At 37.1% G+C, this 16309-nt stretch overlaps 2 protein-coding genes across 2 annotated transcripts; one reads left to right on the forward strand and one right to left on the reverse strand.

The window, feature by feature from the left end:
- The first annotated feature begins 905 nt into the window (after positions 1-905).
- On the forward strand, positions 906-6279 carry LOC126795228 (uncharacterized). Its single transcript, XM_050522073.1, has 13 exons — positions 906-1304; positions 1535-1608; positions 1711-1794; positions 1927-2007; positions 2221-2301; positions 3133-3225; positions 3936-4115; positions 4279-4346; positions 4472-4523; positions 5139-5192; positions 5298-5390; positions 5506-5572; positions 5912-6279. The coding sequence occupies exons 1-13, from the start codon at positions 1163-1165 to the stop codon at positions 6001-6003; spliced, it is 1161 nt and encodes a 386-aa protein (XP_050378030.1). The 5' UTR covers positions 906-1162; the 3' UTR covers positions 6004-6279.
- Positions 6280-11367: 5088 nt separating this feature from the next.
- LOC126794246 (ethylene-responsive transcription factor RAP2-4) lies at positions 11368-13289 on the reverse strand. Its single transcript, XM_050520913.1, has one exon. It carries the CDS (start codon positions 12774-12776, stop codon positions 11661-11663), a length of 1116 nt encoding a protein of 371 aa, XP_050376870.1. The 5' UTR covers positions 12777-13289; the 3' UTR covers positions 11368-11660.
- Positions 13290-16309: the final 3020 nt, after the last annotated feature.

Here is a 16309-nt window from a genome sequence, read left to right on the forward strand (position 1 = left end):
TTTGAATTTCTTCAATTTGTAGTTGAGTTTGATTTCTAGGTTGAGATGAAGAAGAAGGTGAAGATAGCAGTGGAAAAGATTGCGAGGACGTAAGAGGTGGAACATTGATGGTGGAAGTAGGTATATTGGAGGGTTGGGAAGTGAATTGATTTTGTGTTACCGGAACCATAGCGGCTTTGATACCAGACGTTAAGAACAAGATTATCAGAATAGGGATAGAAGAAGAACAAGAGAGATTCAATAGTTAATCATCATCCTTCATAATTCTTCCTACTACATAATACAATAGATATAGACGTCTAAAATGTATTAGAAACCGTCTTGGCATTATCTACCTAAAGTTAGGCCTTTAGGCCCTATTCCTACATAGATGTGCTAAGCCCTTTACATCAACTATAATTTAGAAGAATTTCTCCTACAAAATTACATAATCTACTGATAATATTATATCATATAAGAAGAGCTCCGTCATCTTACTATTAATAAAGCAAACATGGTTTGTCAACTAAAATGTACATGAAGTTACACATACATCCTTGTATCATATGTTAATTTGAAATTTATTTTTAATAATTAAGGGGTATAAAAATAAATAGCAAAATCAAAATAAAATATTTTAGATATTATCCACACTTCTCTCTGCAAATAACTACCAACTAGCTACCATAACATACTGATCGTAACCGCTCACTGTCATCACTCTTGCGTATTTTCTATAAAAAAATTAAATATGTATTTGCAAGTTATTTCCGCATGTGTTTATGGCCAGTAATCTCTTGCTAGAGTATAGAGTAAGGTATTAAGGTATTTGGTAAGAAAAATTTAAACATTTTCACACAAAAAAAAATAGAAATATTAAAAAAAACATTAATAAAGAACCAAACAAGAAAAGCAGGCATTGAAAGTTTGCTCAACCAAAACCAAAAAAGCCAAAAGCAAAGGCCACAACTTCAGACGCCCCGTTCGTCAATTTCTTCTCCCCAATCCCACTCTCAATTTTCAACGGGGTCTTTCTTAACTTTCACCTCTCTATTTTATTTTCCATTTCCAATTTCATTTTCAGTTATCTCTTTTAGATTTCCTTAGGTTCTTCCCTAGATCGAGTCGCAGAAGATCCAAACCCCGATCAATCTCTAGGGTTTGAGCCGGAGGGCGCGAAACCATGGAGAATATGATGAACAAGCTCCGCAATTTGGACGCCTACCCCAAAATCAACGAGGATTTCTACAGCCGTACTCTCTCCGGCGGCGTCATCACCCTCGCCTCCTCCATCGTTATGCTCCTCCTCTTCCTCTCCGAGCTTCGTACGTTCTTCCTTTTACTGATTCCTAAGCTTTGATCCTAGTTTGTGTGCTTTGATTGAAGATCTGTTGGATTCTAGGGTTTTGAATTGTGCAGTGTTGTGAGTTTTGAGTTTTCGAGTTGATTTTGGCCTGCATTTGGGAGATGATTGTGTGAAATTGTTGTTATTGAAAGTCGAATTGTTTTCGGATTGTCGATTTTTTGTTGCTGATTGATTTTGTGGAATGAGCAGACTTGTATTTACATGCCGTGACGGAGACGAAGCTTGTGGTGGATACTTCAAGAGGAGAAACGCTGCGTATTAATGTAATGTTGTTTCGTCTGATATCGCCCGATTTTAGTTTTCTGATATTGTGATTCAGTTAAGCTAAGGATTGCCGTTTTATATATATGCTTGTATAAGTGCAGTTTGATGTAACCTTTGCTGCGCTTCCTTGTTCGATACTCAGTCTTGATGCCATGGACATTAGTGGAGAGCAGCACCTTGATGTTGTACGTATTGAGAATTACATTATTTGGCGCACTGAAATTCTTACATGCGATTGTGCTGTAGACTTGTGTTCTTGTGCTTTAGTCGAGTTTGTCACTCGGTTTGTAAATTCTGTTTCTTACTTGACTTTGCAGAAACATGACATTATCAAAAAAAGATTAGATTCCCATGGAAATGTTATAGAATCAAAACCAGATGGAATTGGTGCTCCCAAGGTAAGTAATAGCATTTTTCAACTTTGAACCACAATTTTCTGACAAAATTTTGTTAATATATTACATTTTGATACATCTTTGGAACTACCAAACTTATCTAAGAGGTTATCCTAGATAGTTAAATTGTTTTGCTCTCCTATTGATATTTCAGCAAAGTCATTTCTTTCTTTTTACTCTGTTGTTATTGTACTTATTTTTTCTTGATTGTAACAGATTGACAAGCCTTTACAGAGGCATGGTGGCAGACTTGAGCACAATGAGACCTACTGTGGCTCGTGTTATGGTGCAGAAGCGGTAAGCATGTTTGTTTGGATTATGCGTTCGTTGGGTTAAATAAATGTGGAAGCTTTTATATATATCTATTCAATATATTGTGGGTTGGTGAAGTATAAAGGACGCAGCAATCCGTCCTGTATTTTCAAGTATTGTACCGGTTATGATGTATAGCAATGGTCAAATCACTCCAATGAACTTAAGATATTTTGATATATAATCATATCCTATCTGATTGCACTAAACCAGAAAGATAGGGGGTGGGGGTGGGAATTTTGGGTGGGAAACAGAACGTCGGGCTGCAAAGGGTAAGGTTGAGTTTGTTGAGGGGGTGAAAATAGGATATTCTATTGGAAGTGGGAGCTTTTAAGAAAGTATCATTTATCATATGCCCAATAAGTGAGGATTTCTAATGGGTTATACCAATATGGTGGCATAAATTATTATTTTTTGAAGAATCAATTATTTTAAAATGCTTGTAATCTTCTTTTCCATGTTATCATTGTATATATATGTATAGTTTATATAATTAAGACTTGTGACTTTATTTATTCCAAGAGGTAATGTACTCAGCACGTCTTGGTACATCGGTGTTTTATCAGTTAGTTATGCTTGTCATTATCTCTCCATTCCAACTGCGCACTTCTGTATCTTTGTGTATTCGTTCTGCTTGGGATTCGTGCAATTCAAGTTGTAGAAATCTTTTTCCTTTTGGATTTTATTCTGGGGCTATCACAAGGCTTTACTAATATAAGCGAAAAAGTTGGTCTGTAATTGATTATCTTTTATTCGAAGGAAGTTTTGTTACGGGTTTCTTACGTCTCTTTTGGTCTCCATTTCAAATTAATGCAGAATGATGAGGATTGTTGTAATAACTGTGAAGAGGTCCGTGAAGCTTACCGGAAGAAAGGCTGGGCCATTTCAAATCCAGATTTGCTTGACCAGGTTTGTGAGATTAAGAGCTTAATCCAGGCTAAAAATATAATAGTATTTTATTCCTTTGATTTTGACATGCCTGTGTGTGTAAAGTATATGTTTGGGATATATTTTCCTGTATGGGTCATATTTGGTTCAAACATTATATGAATATTTGATTGAGATATTGTGTAAATTCCCCTGTTTCTTGTTATGTAAACCTAAATTCTTGTTATTAAAACCTATATCTGAAAATCCTATTCCTCCATCTCCCTTTTTCTGAAATTTTGACTTTAGATAGTCATTTATACCAAATATAATACCTTTCATAAGCAGTTGGATCTAAAACCATGTGCTAGCTTTCCCTAGCAGTTGGACCTTTCTAGCTACTACCATATTTTGCAAAGTTATTGATGGGCTAGCTTTTGAGTATTGGTGATTGGACAGTAGTCTGTTGTATAGCCAGAGGAATGCGACTATAATGGGTAGTGTACGGTATCTGATAAATCTAGTAGTATCAAGCTGCAGTGATTCGTATTATTTTGGGGATGAGATGCATACTGAAAATTTAATAGTGATAGTTTCATCATAATGCACAAGTCATTTGGATTTTTCCCAATTTTCTTGTCCTATCACTGTGGTCCCTGTACATGGACCTTTTCTCTTCCCCACTCGGTCCCTTACATGCTGATTGGTATTTCTAATTTTATAACACTATGTTTTCATGTGTGGCATGACAGTGCAAAAGAGAAGGGTTTTTGCAAAGAATTAAAGATGAAGAAGGTGAGGGATGCAATATCTATGGGTTCTTGGAAGTCAATAAGGTGGCTGGAAACTTCCATTTTGCACCTGGGAAAAGTTTTCAACAATCTAATGTTCATGTACATGATTTGCTGGCATTTCAAAAGGATAGTTTCAATGTAAGATGTGATCTATGACATTTTTTATAAATTATTTCTGTACACCCAGTATGTATAATGAATATACAGAGCTGAAGTTATATATCATTACTTTTTCTTGATGCAAGTTTTTAAAAATCTCTTTGTTGGAGAAGCCATCTAATGAATGTGTTATATGACACAGATAAGTCACACAATCAATAGACTGTCTTTTGGAAACTATTTCCCCGGTGTTGTCAATCCTCTTGATGGGTATGCTCCGCTCCTCCTTTCTTCTAGAATTTATTGAATTCATCTAGGTGGTGGCTATTTGTTTAATACACATTGGATACTAATATGTGCATGTGCATGCTAATATGTTACTGGTTAATCTTCAGGGTGCACTGGACTCAGGACAACCCAAGTGGGATGTATCAATACTTTATCAAGGTCGGGGTCCGGCAAAAATCTATGCCTCTTTTCTTTTCCGATGAAAGGGGCATTATATTGTCTCAACTTTCTTGCTTGTTAATAGAATCTTTGTTCTTTTTTTTTACAGTATTTTTAATTTTAATTTTTAGAGGAAAATTGATATCATTAGGGATTGATATCCTCTCAATCTATTAATTTCTTTATAATGGCCTTAGCTGCCATTCTTGGTTTGAAACGAAGGATGATCTATCAAAGCAGAAAAAAAGCTAGGTGTCAACTCAGCTGCATGCTTGATATGATTGGACATCTGCCCAACCACTACAAGCATGCAAAGAATATGTTATAGATAGTAAAGGGAAAGAATTAAATTTTAAGGTTAACAAGTTTGCTCATTATTGGACAACTTTTCTACTAAATCTAATAAACCTCTGCGTCTCTTCTCTCTTAGCTATGGTACATGCTTTCACCACATTGTTTTTTTGGGATAGAAGACAGTGCCCCTTTGCATGGTCTGCATCTAGAAATTGACTGTACACAATTGTGCCCGTTGATTTTGTCTTAATAATAACATTCAGAATTTCAAGCAAATTACTTTGGTACTGCATGATGATTCACCGAGTTTGTATTTTGCAGGTTGTTCCTACTGTGTACACAGATGTCAGTGGGCACACTATCCAGTCAAATCAGGTGCGTACCTCAAACCAGAAATAGAATAGCAGGTGCCCCAAAATCTTGAATTTTATTGTGTGCTAGCAGAATATAACATTTACATTTATAATTGGATTTTTGCAGTTCTCTGTCACTGAACATTTTAGGGGTACAGAATTCGGCAACATTCAGTTCCTTCCTGGAGTGTTTTTCTTCTATGACCTTTCCCCGATAAAGGTGGGTTTTTGCTGCTTATCCAATTTAGCAGGAAGTTTTTTTTTTATATCTAGGTCACTTTTGTCGATGGGTTTTTTTGGTCTGGTGTCTCATTTAGCTGATTTGCTTGTTCCAGGTAACTTTCACAGAGGAGCACATTTCTTTCTTACACTTCTTGACAAATGTGTGCGCCATTGTTGGAGGTAATTACTAAATGTTTCTCATCCTTATCTAACTTCCCGGTATTCTTGCACTGTCAATCTCCTAGTTTCCATCCATTATTGTTTGTTCTTGTATGTATATATAGCGTTTTATATGAACCTGTATTAACTTTGTGGTTGAGTATAATCAATCACCTCAACTCTTGAGAACTTGTTTGGAACCTTGGCAACATGGTACTTTCTTGAGAGTCCTTTCTGTCAGTTATATCTGATCCATGTGGAATGTGGGTCTCGAAATCGCTCATACATTTTTCATCGCTGTTATGGGTGTCTTTCGTTTCTTACTGTTTTGATGCACAAACCGTGTTTCTTTTTTCTCAGGTGTTTTTACTGTGTCTGGAATATTGGATTCATTTATATACCATGGTCAGAAGGCTATTAAAAAGAAGATGGAAATTGGCAAATTCAGTTGAATGGTTCTGTTGGCATAAGTTGCTGCTGTAATTGTTGATTTGTCAGTCAATGGCTTTCTGGACGGAGGCGAGATAGGAATGAGGAAGCATGTAATGTATTCGTCAAAGTGGATTCGGCTGGCATCGTATGACCCACAAACTAAAATTTTGTCATGAATGGGATTTGATCAAATGGATTAGAATTAAATTTTCTTAATTTAGAGATGCCAAATGCCACAATAGAACAGTTTTGTAACCGCAGTCATGATGTGAATATGCTTCAAAAGTTACGGCGTTTCCAATTGTTGCAAACACCTAAAGTAAATCCGTCGTTCGCTCCCCTCTTGCTTTTAAATGGAGTTCGCTCTTTCCTAAACACTACTGGTTCTTGTAGTTTCTCAATTCTCACCCTTAGTTGAAGGTATCTTCAATTCTCAACTTAGAACCAAGAGTGGGAGGCCATCACGGTCCCCGTGACCGGTTGAACGGTTCAGCCGTCAATGAGTTGGATGCTCAGGTATATCTTATTTCTAGGTTTGCTAAAATCGATATATAATAGTGTGGACTTTTTCTTTCTTTTTTGGTCAAGAAAAAAAATAGTGTGGACTTGGTTATGGAAGTTTAGCTAAGATGAGATTGTCGCCTGTCGGTCACCCGCGATTGCATTCAGTACATAAAACTTTACTCAACATGACTTGGGTTAGGCCATCAAGCATCATTTCATTGAAGTGATTGCATTGCGGTAAACATCGTCCTGATGATGGATAGGAAAACATCAGCTACACATGATAAAGTTTTGAATTAAACTAGAAATTGCTAAGAAAAAAAAATAAAAAAGTGATTGTAGGACAGTCCTATACCAGGTTGCACAATGAGATGGACGAGTGTCTTCTTAACCCGCGGGGCGCGGCCCTAAAGCTGCTTACGCCCCGAATCCTTTGCTAAATCATATTTGATTTTGCTACCCACCCATTGAGGATGGGGTTTCCTACTAACCCGAGGGAGGGTGTGCCTAGCATTGCTCACCATAGTGGGCTAATAATCAAGACTCGGGCACCTCTCTTAGTAAGGCAACCAATTTCTACTACTATAAAGTCAAACATTTAAAAGCTTCACCAAATTGTGAATTATTAAATTTATCCCTCTAATTTTATCCTCACATATAAGATAGATTGATAATATTGTAAAATTACACATATTTTTACTAATATGTTTTACCAAACTATTCTTTGTAGAAAACTGAATTATATAAGAAGATTATATTTCAAAAATATATTTTAAATAAAATTATGTAAACCGTGCCATCAAAACACATGTATACGAAACTAATCACTTTTAATTCTTTAATACCCTGCTTAGTTACAAACCCACGCTACTAGGTTCGGCAGTAACTTAGGCAAGTACAATCTATACAAAGAGTTGTTTATGCAAACTTTATCTGATGTGGGATTGTACCAAATATAAAATACTTTTTAACCTCCATTAGGACGCACTAATATGTCTGCAAATAGATTGATATACAAGATTAAGTCATGGTGTTTTTTATCGAATGAAGGTAGGTCGGAATTTTGATATCATCTATCGAAGAAGTTTTAATTAGATAGAACAGTTCAATTAATATGCTAAAAGCCTCAAATGTCTTGAACATCGCAGACTCTCTAGGCCAGCTCTAGGTGGCACCATGGCAACTTTTGAAGGTGCGTGCATATCCAAAGAAGACCACGGTTGAGGCTTGAGGAAGCGGTTCTGCAAACGCCACACTATCGTTTCGGCCGGAAAGTTGCCGGTGTGGGATGGTTTGTAGATGCTCTGCAGGAAATGTGCAAGAGTGTATCAACTAACTAATCCACATTAGCCCTCTGATTTGGCTATGGGCAAGTCATAGCCGCTGCTTCATCAAGATAACATTGGAATTTCTCAAACTTTTTGGCACCTAAATTTCTCACACCAAAAACAAAATTAGTGGGCACCATAGAAAATAAAAGACTGAAAAAGCTAGCCTATTCAAATCTTCATATATATATTTCTTACAGAGCAAGTTGTGGGGATTCTTCCACAACTTATCAGCAGAAGGATAGCCTCAGCCTCAATGATCTAGTCACCTTTTGATCAAAAAGAAAAAAAAATGCCAAACATATATCTATTCCCTTCATCCAAAACATCCTTTGCACTATTATCCTATAGCCATTTCATACGTCCATTGCTTTTCCCATAAGTGCTTTTAGAATGTACAGAAGAAGAAAAAGTATTAGCACATTGTCCTTGTCTTTAAGGAGCAATCACTATAATTTATGTTTAAGAATCAAACCCAATTCCTTGAATTTGTAGCAAATGGATTCCAAATACCCTACCGGCTTTATCTCTGGACCTTTTTTTTTTTGGCAAACTATCTCTGGACCTTGTTTCACCCTCTTTCTGTGAACTTTCTTATGCGATATGGCGGCTATGCAACCTTGGAAGTTGGAAGGAAGAATAAGAATAAAAATGAAGATCAACATCAAAAGAATAAGAACAAATATTTTGGCCAATCTGCCTATTATATATAGGGAAACCCATGTATTTTAATCATGGAGCATCAACGATAATTGATCCACTGTTTGTCCCTTTGATCGTTACCGATCACATTGATCTGTTTCTTTTTTGAAGAATAGAGAAAAGAGTTTTCATTCATACATTGATACATATATATACTATAATAACCAAAACAAGTTTTGGCAACTAAAAACTATGTGAAAATACATTAAAAATCTTATACTATAGGTTTTTTTTTAAAGGATACTATAGGTTAAATAAAAAGCAGATTTTAATATATGAAGGATATAATTGTAAAAATCAAATTAATAAATAATAAAAAATTCAAAAAAGACAATAAATCAGGAAGTTATCCTCCATATCTAATTTTTCTCTACAATAACTACATTTTACAGTTAATTTTTCAAAAAATAGGTTTTCCACACACATTTGTGTGGACTGACGGTAGTGTTGATTAGGTAAACCGTAAACCCATCACTTGAGTTGGCTCGAAGTATGTTTGCTACAAATTAAGACTCGTCAAAAAAGTAAATTTTTACGCCATGTCTTAACCATTTGTTCCGAACTAAACTCACAAGTGGAAGTAACTAGTAAGAGCCTAATCCTAGATGGAACGAGTGGTACTCTGATCATGAGTTATATCACTTATATCTTTCATCTTAGCTATCCAGAAGTGAGGTTTTAGTCATGCGGTCAAACCATTAGATTTGTCCGGTATGAGCATCAATTGATGTTATATGTGCAACTTTATGGTAAAAAAAAAGGACCTTTAGTTTATATATATATATATATATAAGAAATTAGGAGAATTTCAAACATGAGAATTATGAGACTCCAATTGGAGGGTGGAATGCTCTACGTACCAAAATACTCAAAAATCACCTTCTAGGCGAGACGGTCATAATACTCAAAATTCGATGACTTTCTGAGTTTTGGTATCAAATGACTTATGAGTTTCCCATTCTTCTCTTCCCTAAGATCATTTGACATAAAAACAAAAATGAGGGCAATCTAGGGTTCTATCAATGGCCTGCATCGCAAGACACCTAGTATTGCTGAAAGGATTAGTTAACTAATAACTCTGCTTCCGAGTTTCACCATTGCATCTGCTTCGTGCACGCATAAATCACCAGGGCAGATCTCCAATACTCTCAATTCTTTATTTTCTGGAAATATTTGACTAGTTTTTGCGACATAAATTTCACAAAGCACATGCACAGACTGCTCTTACAGAAGTGAAAATTCACATCTTACTATAAAAATTGAGCAATATTTTGCTTTCACATTAGTCTCAGTGACAGTGCCATGAACCTTGGGAGAATATTCTTCCTATAGCAAATATTTTATTGTGAAATGAAAGCATGATGAACTAATTTTATTCAAGCACTTATTGATATTGTCAACTTTGGCTAATTCCAAATTCAGTAAATCATGTAACCAAGTTCTGCTTGACACTTGGTGTCATCTTGACGTATAAATCCTAAAGATTTCTCAGATGAAGCTAGAGGACATTTCTTTCAATTTACTTGAATAGTGGTTTGAACGCATAATCCTTTTCTTTATTTAATTTTGTCTTTAGTACGAGAGGTACTTAACAATGTGCACAGTAACATATCCAATTCTTTGATAGATTCAAACCGAGTGTGGTCATTGAAATTGGAACTTCTTCCTTCATGCATCCACTTAGCTGGTATTAGTAGAGTTGAATGTGAGTTTCAAACTAGAGATGAATCGAATATAGTATATATCTTTCAGCTAAGAACTTGCAGACCTATAAACCTAGAGTTCTTTGAAGCACAAAAGGTTTCTACTTTGCTCATGTGAAAGTAAATGTTGTTTTTCTACCTTCATAAGGAAGCACTTGATGAATCCTTAGATGAAGAAGCTCCCTAGTCCCTATGCAACTTGTTCTACTTGTTAACCTAGCTTTAGTCTGCTTGAAGCAGTTCGTCCAACATTAATGGATCATTTTCATTAATGATGAAGGGTGTTGCAACCTTTGCATCTGCAAGTGTTGATGCTGGCGCTTCTTCATGTATCAGCTACCATGCCTCATCTTTAAACGCATTTAGCAGTTGCAGAAGCCACTGTTAAGTGACTTAGAGATGAAGGGTGTCTGGGAACAAATCTGTACGTGCATCATTTTCCAGATTACTTGGGATCTAAATCTCAATGAGATCATCTTCCCTAGTGGTCATAATGGAGAATAACCTACACATGCCTAAATGATTACTGCTCGTACATGAATCAAATGAATCATTTTGCTTGGATGAACAAGCCCACTTCATTACTTCGATTGATCTCGATTGATAATAGAGAAGAAAGGCTGGCACCACTCATCCACAAGAGAGAAAGAAACCCTAAACCTAACAACAAGGCGTGTTAAATCTGAAGGGAAAAGGCACCGGTACCCTTTACTTGATTTAGTAATAGCTGCTTCATCTACTAGGGTAAATTGTTCAATGTCCGAGTCATCCAGCCAACCCTTTCAATGTGAAACCACAAGGACAATGATGGAGTAACCAAGTTAGGTGATCCGTGACTTTGCCACTTTGAGAAACCAGAACAGTAGTCTACCCAGATCTCTCGGCAAAATCTAAATCCAAATCGGGTCCATTACACGTATGAAAGACAATCTCTTGACTCAGCATCATATGATGTTTGAATATCTTCCAGATTTCTGTACCGCTGAAAGCCTCAAAGCTCAACCACAGAGTACAAACTCAACCAATACCATCATCAACATTATCTCCAAATTGTTATCAAAGAACCAAAACGAATGCGCGACTACTCACTCGATAAAATAACAGTAGGATTACATCACTTCAAAATATGAACAACTAAAAGAGTACATACTAGAATAGAGGAATATTATTACATAAAAGTTCAATCACTCATGGTCTAGCAAGAAAAAAACCAGCTGACCATGATGAAGAGGATTACATTCATAACATTAACATAAACCAACTACTAGCTGAAACGATTCACTAAACCCTAATTTTCCAATACTACAATTAGGCCCTGCAACCGCCAAAAACTTGCTTGCAGTAGCCATCTAAGTACTTACTGACCTTAAGACTCTTTGACTCTTTCTTTGAACAAACTAAAAGCATACCCAATTACAATTACACATGACCGAAACTGACTTAATTCGAGTTTTGATTGAGAATCGAAGCCCAATCAATCTCGGATGGATACTTCTCCAACATGTAACTCTCCGGTCCGTTGTTCTCCCAAGGCGATGAGGATTCTGTGTAGTCGGCAAAGGTCAGATCCGATAGAGGAGATGACCCTGCAGACCCATCACTATCTGTCATCACCGGCGACAAGGAGGAACTCTCCACCTTCACTGTCACAGCCTCCGGTTCTGGTTCCGGCACTGGTGCTGATTTCGGCTGCGAGCGGGCGGCGGAAGATTTCTTGGCACCACCACCCGCCTGCTTCCCTGCCTTGCCCTGTTTCTGCGACTCAGCCAAGCCTTCGCAAATGGCCTGAAGCTTCGCGTCAACAGAGGAATGCAGAGGCTTGTACTCGCCGAACTCACCACCAACGACGGAGCCAGTATGCTTCAAATGAGGGAAATTGAGACGGGCAAAGTCACCACGGAGCTTGTAAGCTGCTTTGTCATAAGCCAAGGCTGCTTCTTCAGCCGTGTCGAAAGTGCCGAGCCAGAGGCGGGTGCGGTTCTTGGGTAGCCTGATCTCGGCGACCCATTTCCCCCAGTGCCTCTGCCTCACTCCCCTGTAAAGCTTGGTGGGCTTGGGCGGCGAGCCGGACAGCTTCATGGGAACAGGTTTGGGACAGAGAAAGCTTAGAGTATGAGACGGTGGCTGCCACGGCATTTGGGGTTGATTCTGGAGCTGGAACTGGGCCTGGATCTGGTGAATCTGAGTAGAGGTAAGATGGTTCAGCCCGATCGAACCTTGGTTCTCAAAACCCATGTTAAAGGTTGAACTACCGTCTTGGAACAAACCGGGCTGAGGAGTAGGGATGGAAGGAGAGAACGAAAGGTAGTTGTAGGAAGGAGAAGAAGTCGAAGGAATAAGAGGGGTAGGAGAACAAGAAGAAGAAGAAAAAGAATAAGAAGAAGAAGAAGAAGGGGTTGGGATAGAAGGGTTGATGAGATCATATGAAGAAGAAGAAGAAGATAAAGGTGGCGGAGGAGATGCACTCTTCATAAAAGGTTCAAGTGCTTCCATGAGCTCACCGGTAAAAGGATCTGACTGAAGAGGTCTGCTACTGTAGATATCCATAGCTGCCATTCCTTCCGAATCAAATTCTCAAATGATACCAACAATAAAAATTTGTTAAAAAAATTAAAAATAAAAATCGAACCTGGTTCTTCGATAAAATTAAAGAAACAACAGGTCACTAAAAAAAAGGGTTAGGAGCTCGAAAGAGATTTCAAATAATCAACCTCTTGATGCTCCAGAGGGATCATAAACAACCCTCGAAATAGATTAATGAAAAACAAAAACAAAAATAAATACAAAAGCTGGATCTCGATTCCGAAGAACACCTGAGAATTTTCCGAAGAAATCAATATGTTCTAAGCTTGAAGAAAACAACAAACCCAAGAAACCATTAATCTTTTTGAGAAAACACAGATGATTAAACAGAACGGGACTCAGAGAAGTAGGGGACAAATTACAGAACGGGGATTTTTTTTAAAGACACAAAGCAAGAAACCAACACAGAAATCTGATCTGATCTGAAACTCTCTCTAACACTCCTGTTTGGTTTTTTTTTTTTTTTTCGGTGACTCTCGGCCTCACTTTGTTTCTCTCTGACTGGCAAAGCTCTGCCTCTTGGCTTATATATAGGCCGGGAGGGGGCTTAACCGCCTCCCGTTAATTACGATGCTAATCATGATTATCTCACTCTAAGCCCCACTTGCTTTTTTTTATTTCATTATTGCATCGTTCTCCGGTGAACCGGTTTCGGGAGTGACGTATGTATAGTTCATCATATGAGGTCGGGCGAATGAGGGCTCGAAACGTGCTGTAATGCGTTCGTGATTAACACCTGTCGCTTCGGTGACGGGCACCTGTCGGTGTGGTTTTGGTTGGGCGCGGCTCTGATTTGTTGCCTAGCTTGTTGACTATATTTAAAGGGTTTCACACCTTCCTCGATCTCGTCGGGTTCATTTAGTGCTCACTATTTGAGCTTAATATATTTATTTAAAAAAAAACGATTATGCTCGGTAAGACAAATCCTTATTACTCCTATCCATTCCTCCATTTTCTAAAATAAGTTTTCTGTGCCGGGGAAGTTCAGGTTATTAGGTATTTGAAGCAATATACAACAAATATGGACTTTTGATTAAGTGGGCTAATTTCAGGTGGTAACAGTGTAACGAGTAATGAGCTAGTGAGACACTTTAAAAGTTGATGAATAAAGTATGTTTTGTATAGTCGGTGTAACGTTTTATAAAATAACATTTCGATTACTGTTTTGAGTCAAAACATATTAACATGAGTCTGGAAATAGTAGAGGCTTAACAAAGTGATTTCACATTATTCATTGAATGAAGTTGAACATAGTATTGAACTATCAAAACAACTAAGACTTTTCAGATTGTAACGTACTCTTAATGTTTAAGTTGGTTTCTTTATATTATCGATACATAGAGTGACGTCCTTACATTTAAAAAATAAAAAAACACCTCAAAAATATTTTCATTCAAATTAACTTTCTTTTGCAATGACCTCTCCCAATAAGTACCTCTTGTTTGGAGTACGATTATTTTTCTACTCATCGTGTACGAAAAAATGTCTAATTTTTCTCATTTTTAACTAGTACTAATCTCAAACTAAATACGGCCTACCCCAAACGACCTTAGGACAATAATTAATAAAACAAAGTAGTAATGAGCACACGAACATGATCCTCCTAGAGTCGCCTATGCGAGCATGATCCACTGTGTCTGACAAACACTCATTGCCTCACCCCTTTATATTTAATTTAATATTATCCGCTTGATCAACTTTAGCTCCCATTTCGTTGAAAAAAACCGACGGCTAGTGATCATCATAATTGGATCACCACTATCGTGACTCCTAAGGCAATTCGCTAAATTTTGATTTTGGTCTTAAAATATAACTTTTCATTTCCAACGTCTTATTTTAAGAGGTTTTAGTTTAATAGGACTCGGCCTTAAATTAAGTCTTATATCTAATAATTTTTTAAGATCAAGACTTCAACCATGTATGGGTCAACATCAATTTAATTATGTCATAACACATTCATATAACACTCAAAATCATATTTTAATCAATAATTGTGTATATAACACTCCATATAGCAAATAATTGTTGGAAATAGATAAATGAGTCGTATATGAATAATACAATAAGGGGTGCTAAAAAAATATAACACCCCAAATAGAGTTTATGGTTGGAATTGCCCTAAGCTCCCTAATTTCCCAGTTGACAATTTTTCCATAACCATTATTTTTTTAACAATGTACAAACTAGTGCAGAGCTTAGTATAATTCGTGTTGAGTACACCAAGTTTCTTTTTTTGACAGATTAGGACAACCCATTTTCGAAATAGACCCCTCTGAGCCATAAATAATTGATGAAAAACTCCTATTAGCCTAATCTAATCCAGGCACTAATCAATCATGCATCCTCATCCTAATCTTGAAGCCTTTCATTTCTATTAGTTAACTAATCACGTATCGTTTTCAATGGACGTCGTATACGCGTACCAAAAGCAGAAGAAAGGTAAAGTGTTGATTTCCAATTTGCATTGTGCGTGAGTGATAAGGACTTAAAGGAGGGCACGACAGCCGTTGATGAGGGGAAATGAGGGTTTTTGACGTCAAAATGGCATGGATCAGATGGCTGAGGTTGACTCCATGTCTGTTTCATCATCCTTTAGCCCTTGGGAGGGTTTGTATTCGCATAAAACTTTGAGACGTGGAAACCCTCATGCGTTTCATCTCTTTTGGGTTTTTCCAAAAAGGCAGCGAGCGACTCTCTCTATCGGAGTATCAAACTCCTGCCCAAACTTGTGATTTGATTCTTTTATATGTGTACGTTTGATTTCGTATGATTTGAAGTATACCAATTCCTAATTATTTGATCCGTATATACCTTTTTTTGGTTGTAGAAGTTCATTACAATAGCTAAGGCCCTATAGCATCCGGCAAACACTTTCATTATGAGTTCAAGTTTACTACTCTAGCTTTACATTATGTAAGTCTATAAAACCAGTAAATTTTAATTTATTTAATTTAACGTGATTTTAAACATTAATATCGAATCATAATGATATAATCTAAGTTTGTGACCATTGTATGAAATATAAATCTGAAAATTGAGCATCAAAAGGAATTTATAAGTTATAACTAAAGAGTTCCGAAGCTAAAATATGGTTTTTCATGTTATGGAAAGTAAAGAGCGAACATTCTAGTATTATGTTAAATATTCTAGATTTTTAGTATTATTGAATCAACCTAACCATGGTTTCTTTCCTCGTCGACCGTGGGTTGGGTTTCGGCGGAGAATACGCCGTATAATACAGACGGAGCCAACACGTCACGTGCCGCACCCACGCGAGTGGGACAATCTCTTCAATTGCGGCGCCAGAACCTTCTTTTTAAATGTTTGACCCACGCGCACCACAATCATTAAAACCCACCCTTTCTACTTGTCTCTGTACACTTTTGGATAGGGTGAAGCCCACGCGCCTCTGTTAAACGTGAGCTGATTAATGAGCGTGATAAATGCTTTAAATAAAGGGAGTAACTGAGGCACGAAGGCGTTGGTTAAGTTCGTTGACCAAATCG

The sequence above is a fragment of the Argentina anserina genome, chromosome 5, assembly GCF_933775445.1.
Source record: "Argentina anserina chromosome 5, drPotAnse1.1, whole genome shotgun sequence".
NCBI lineage: Eukaryota > Viridiplantae > Streptophyta > Magnoliopsida > Rosales > Rosaceae > Argentina > Argentina anserina.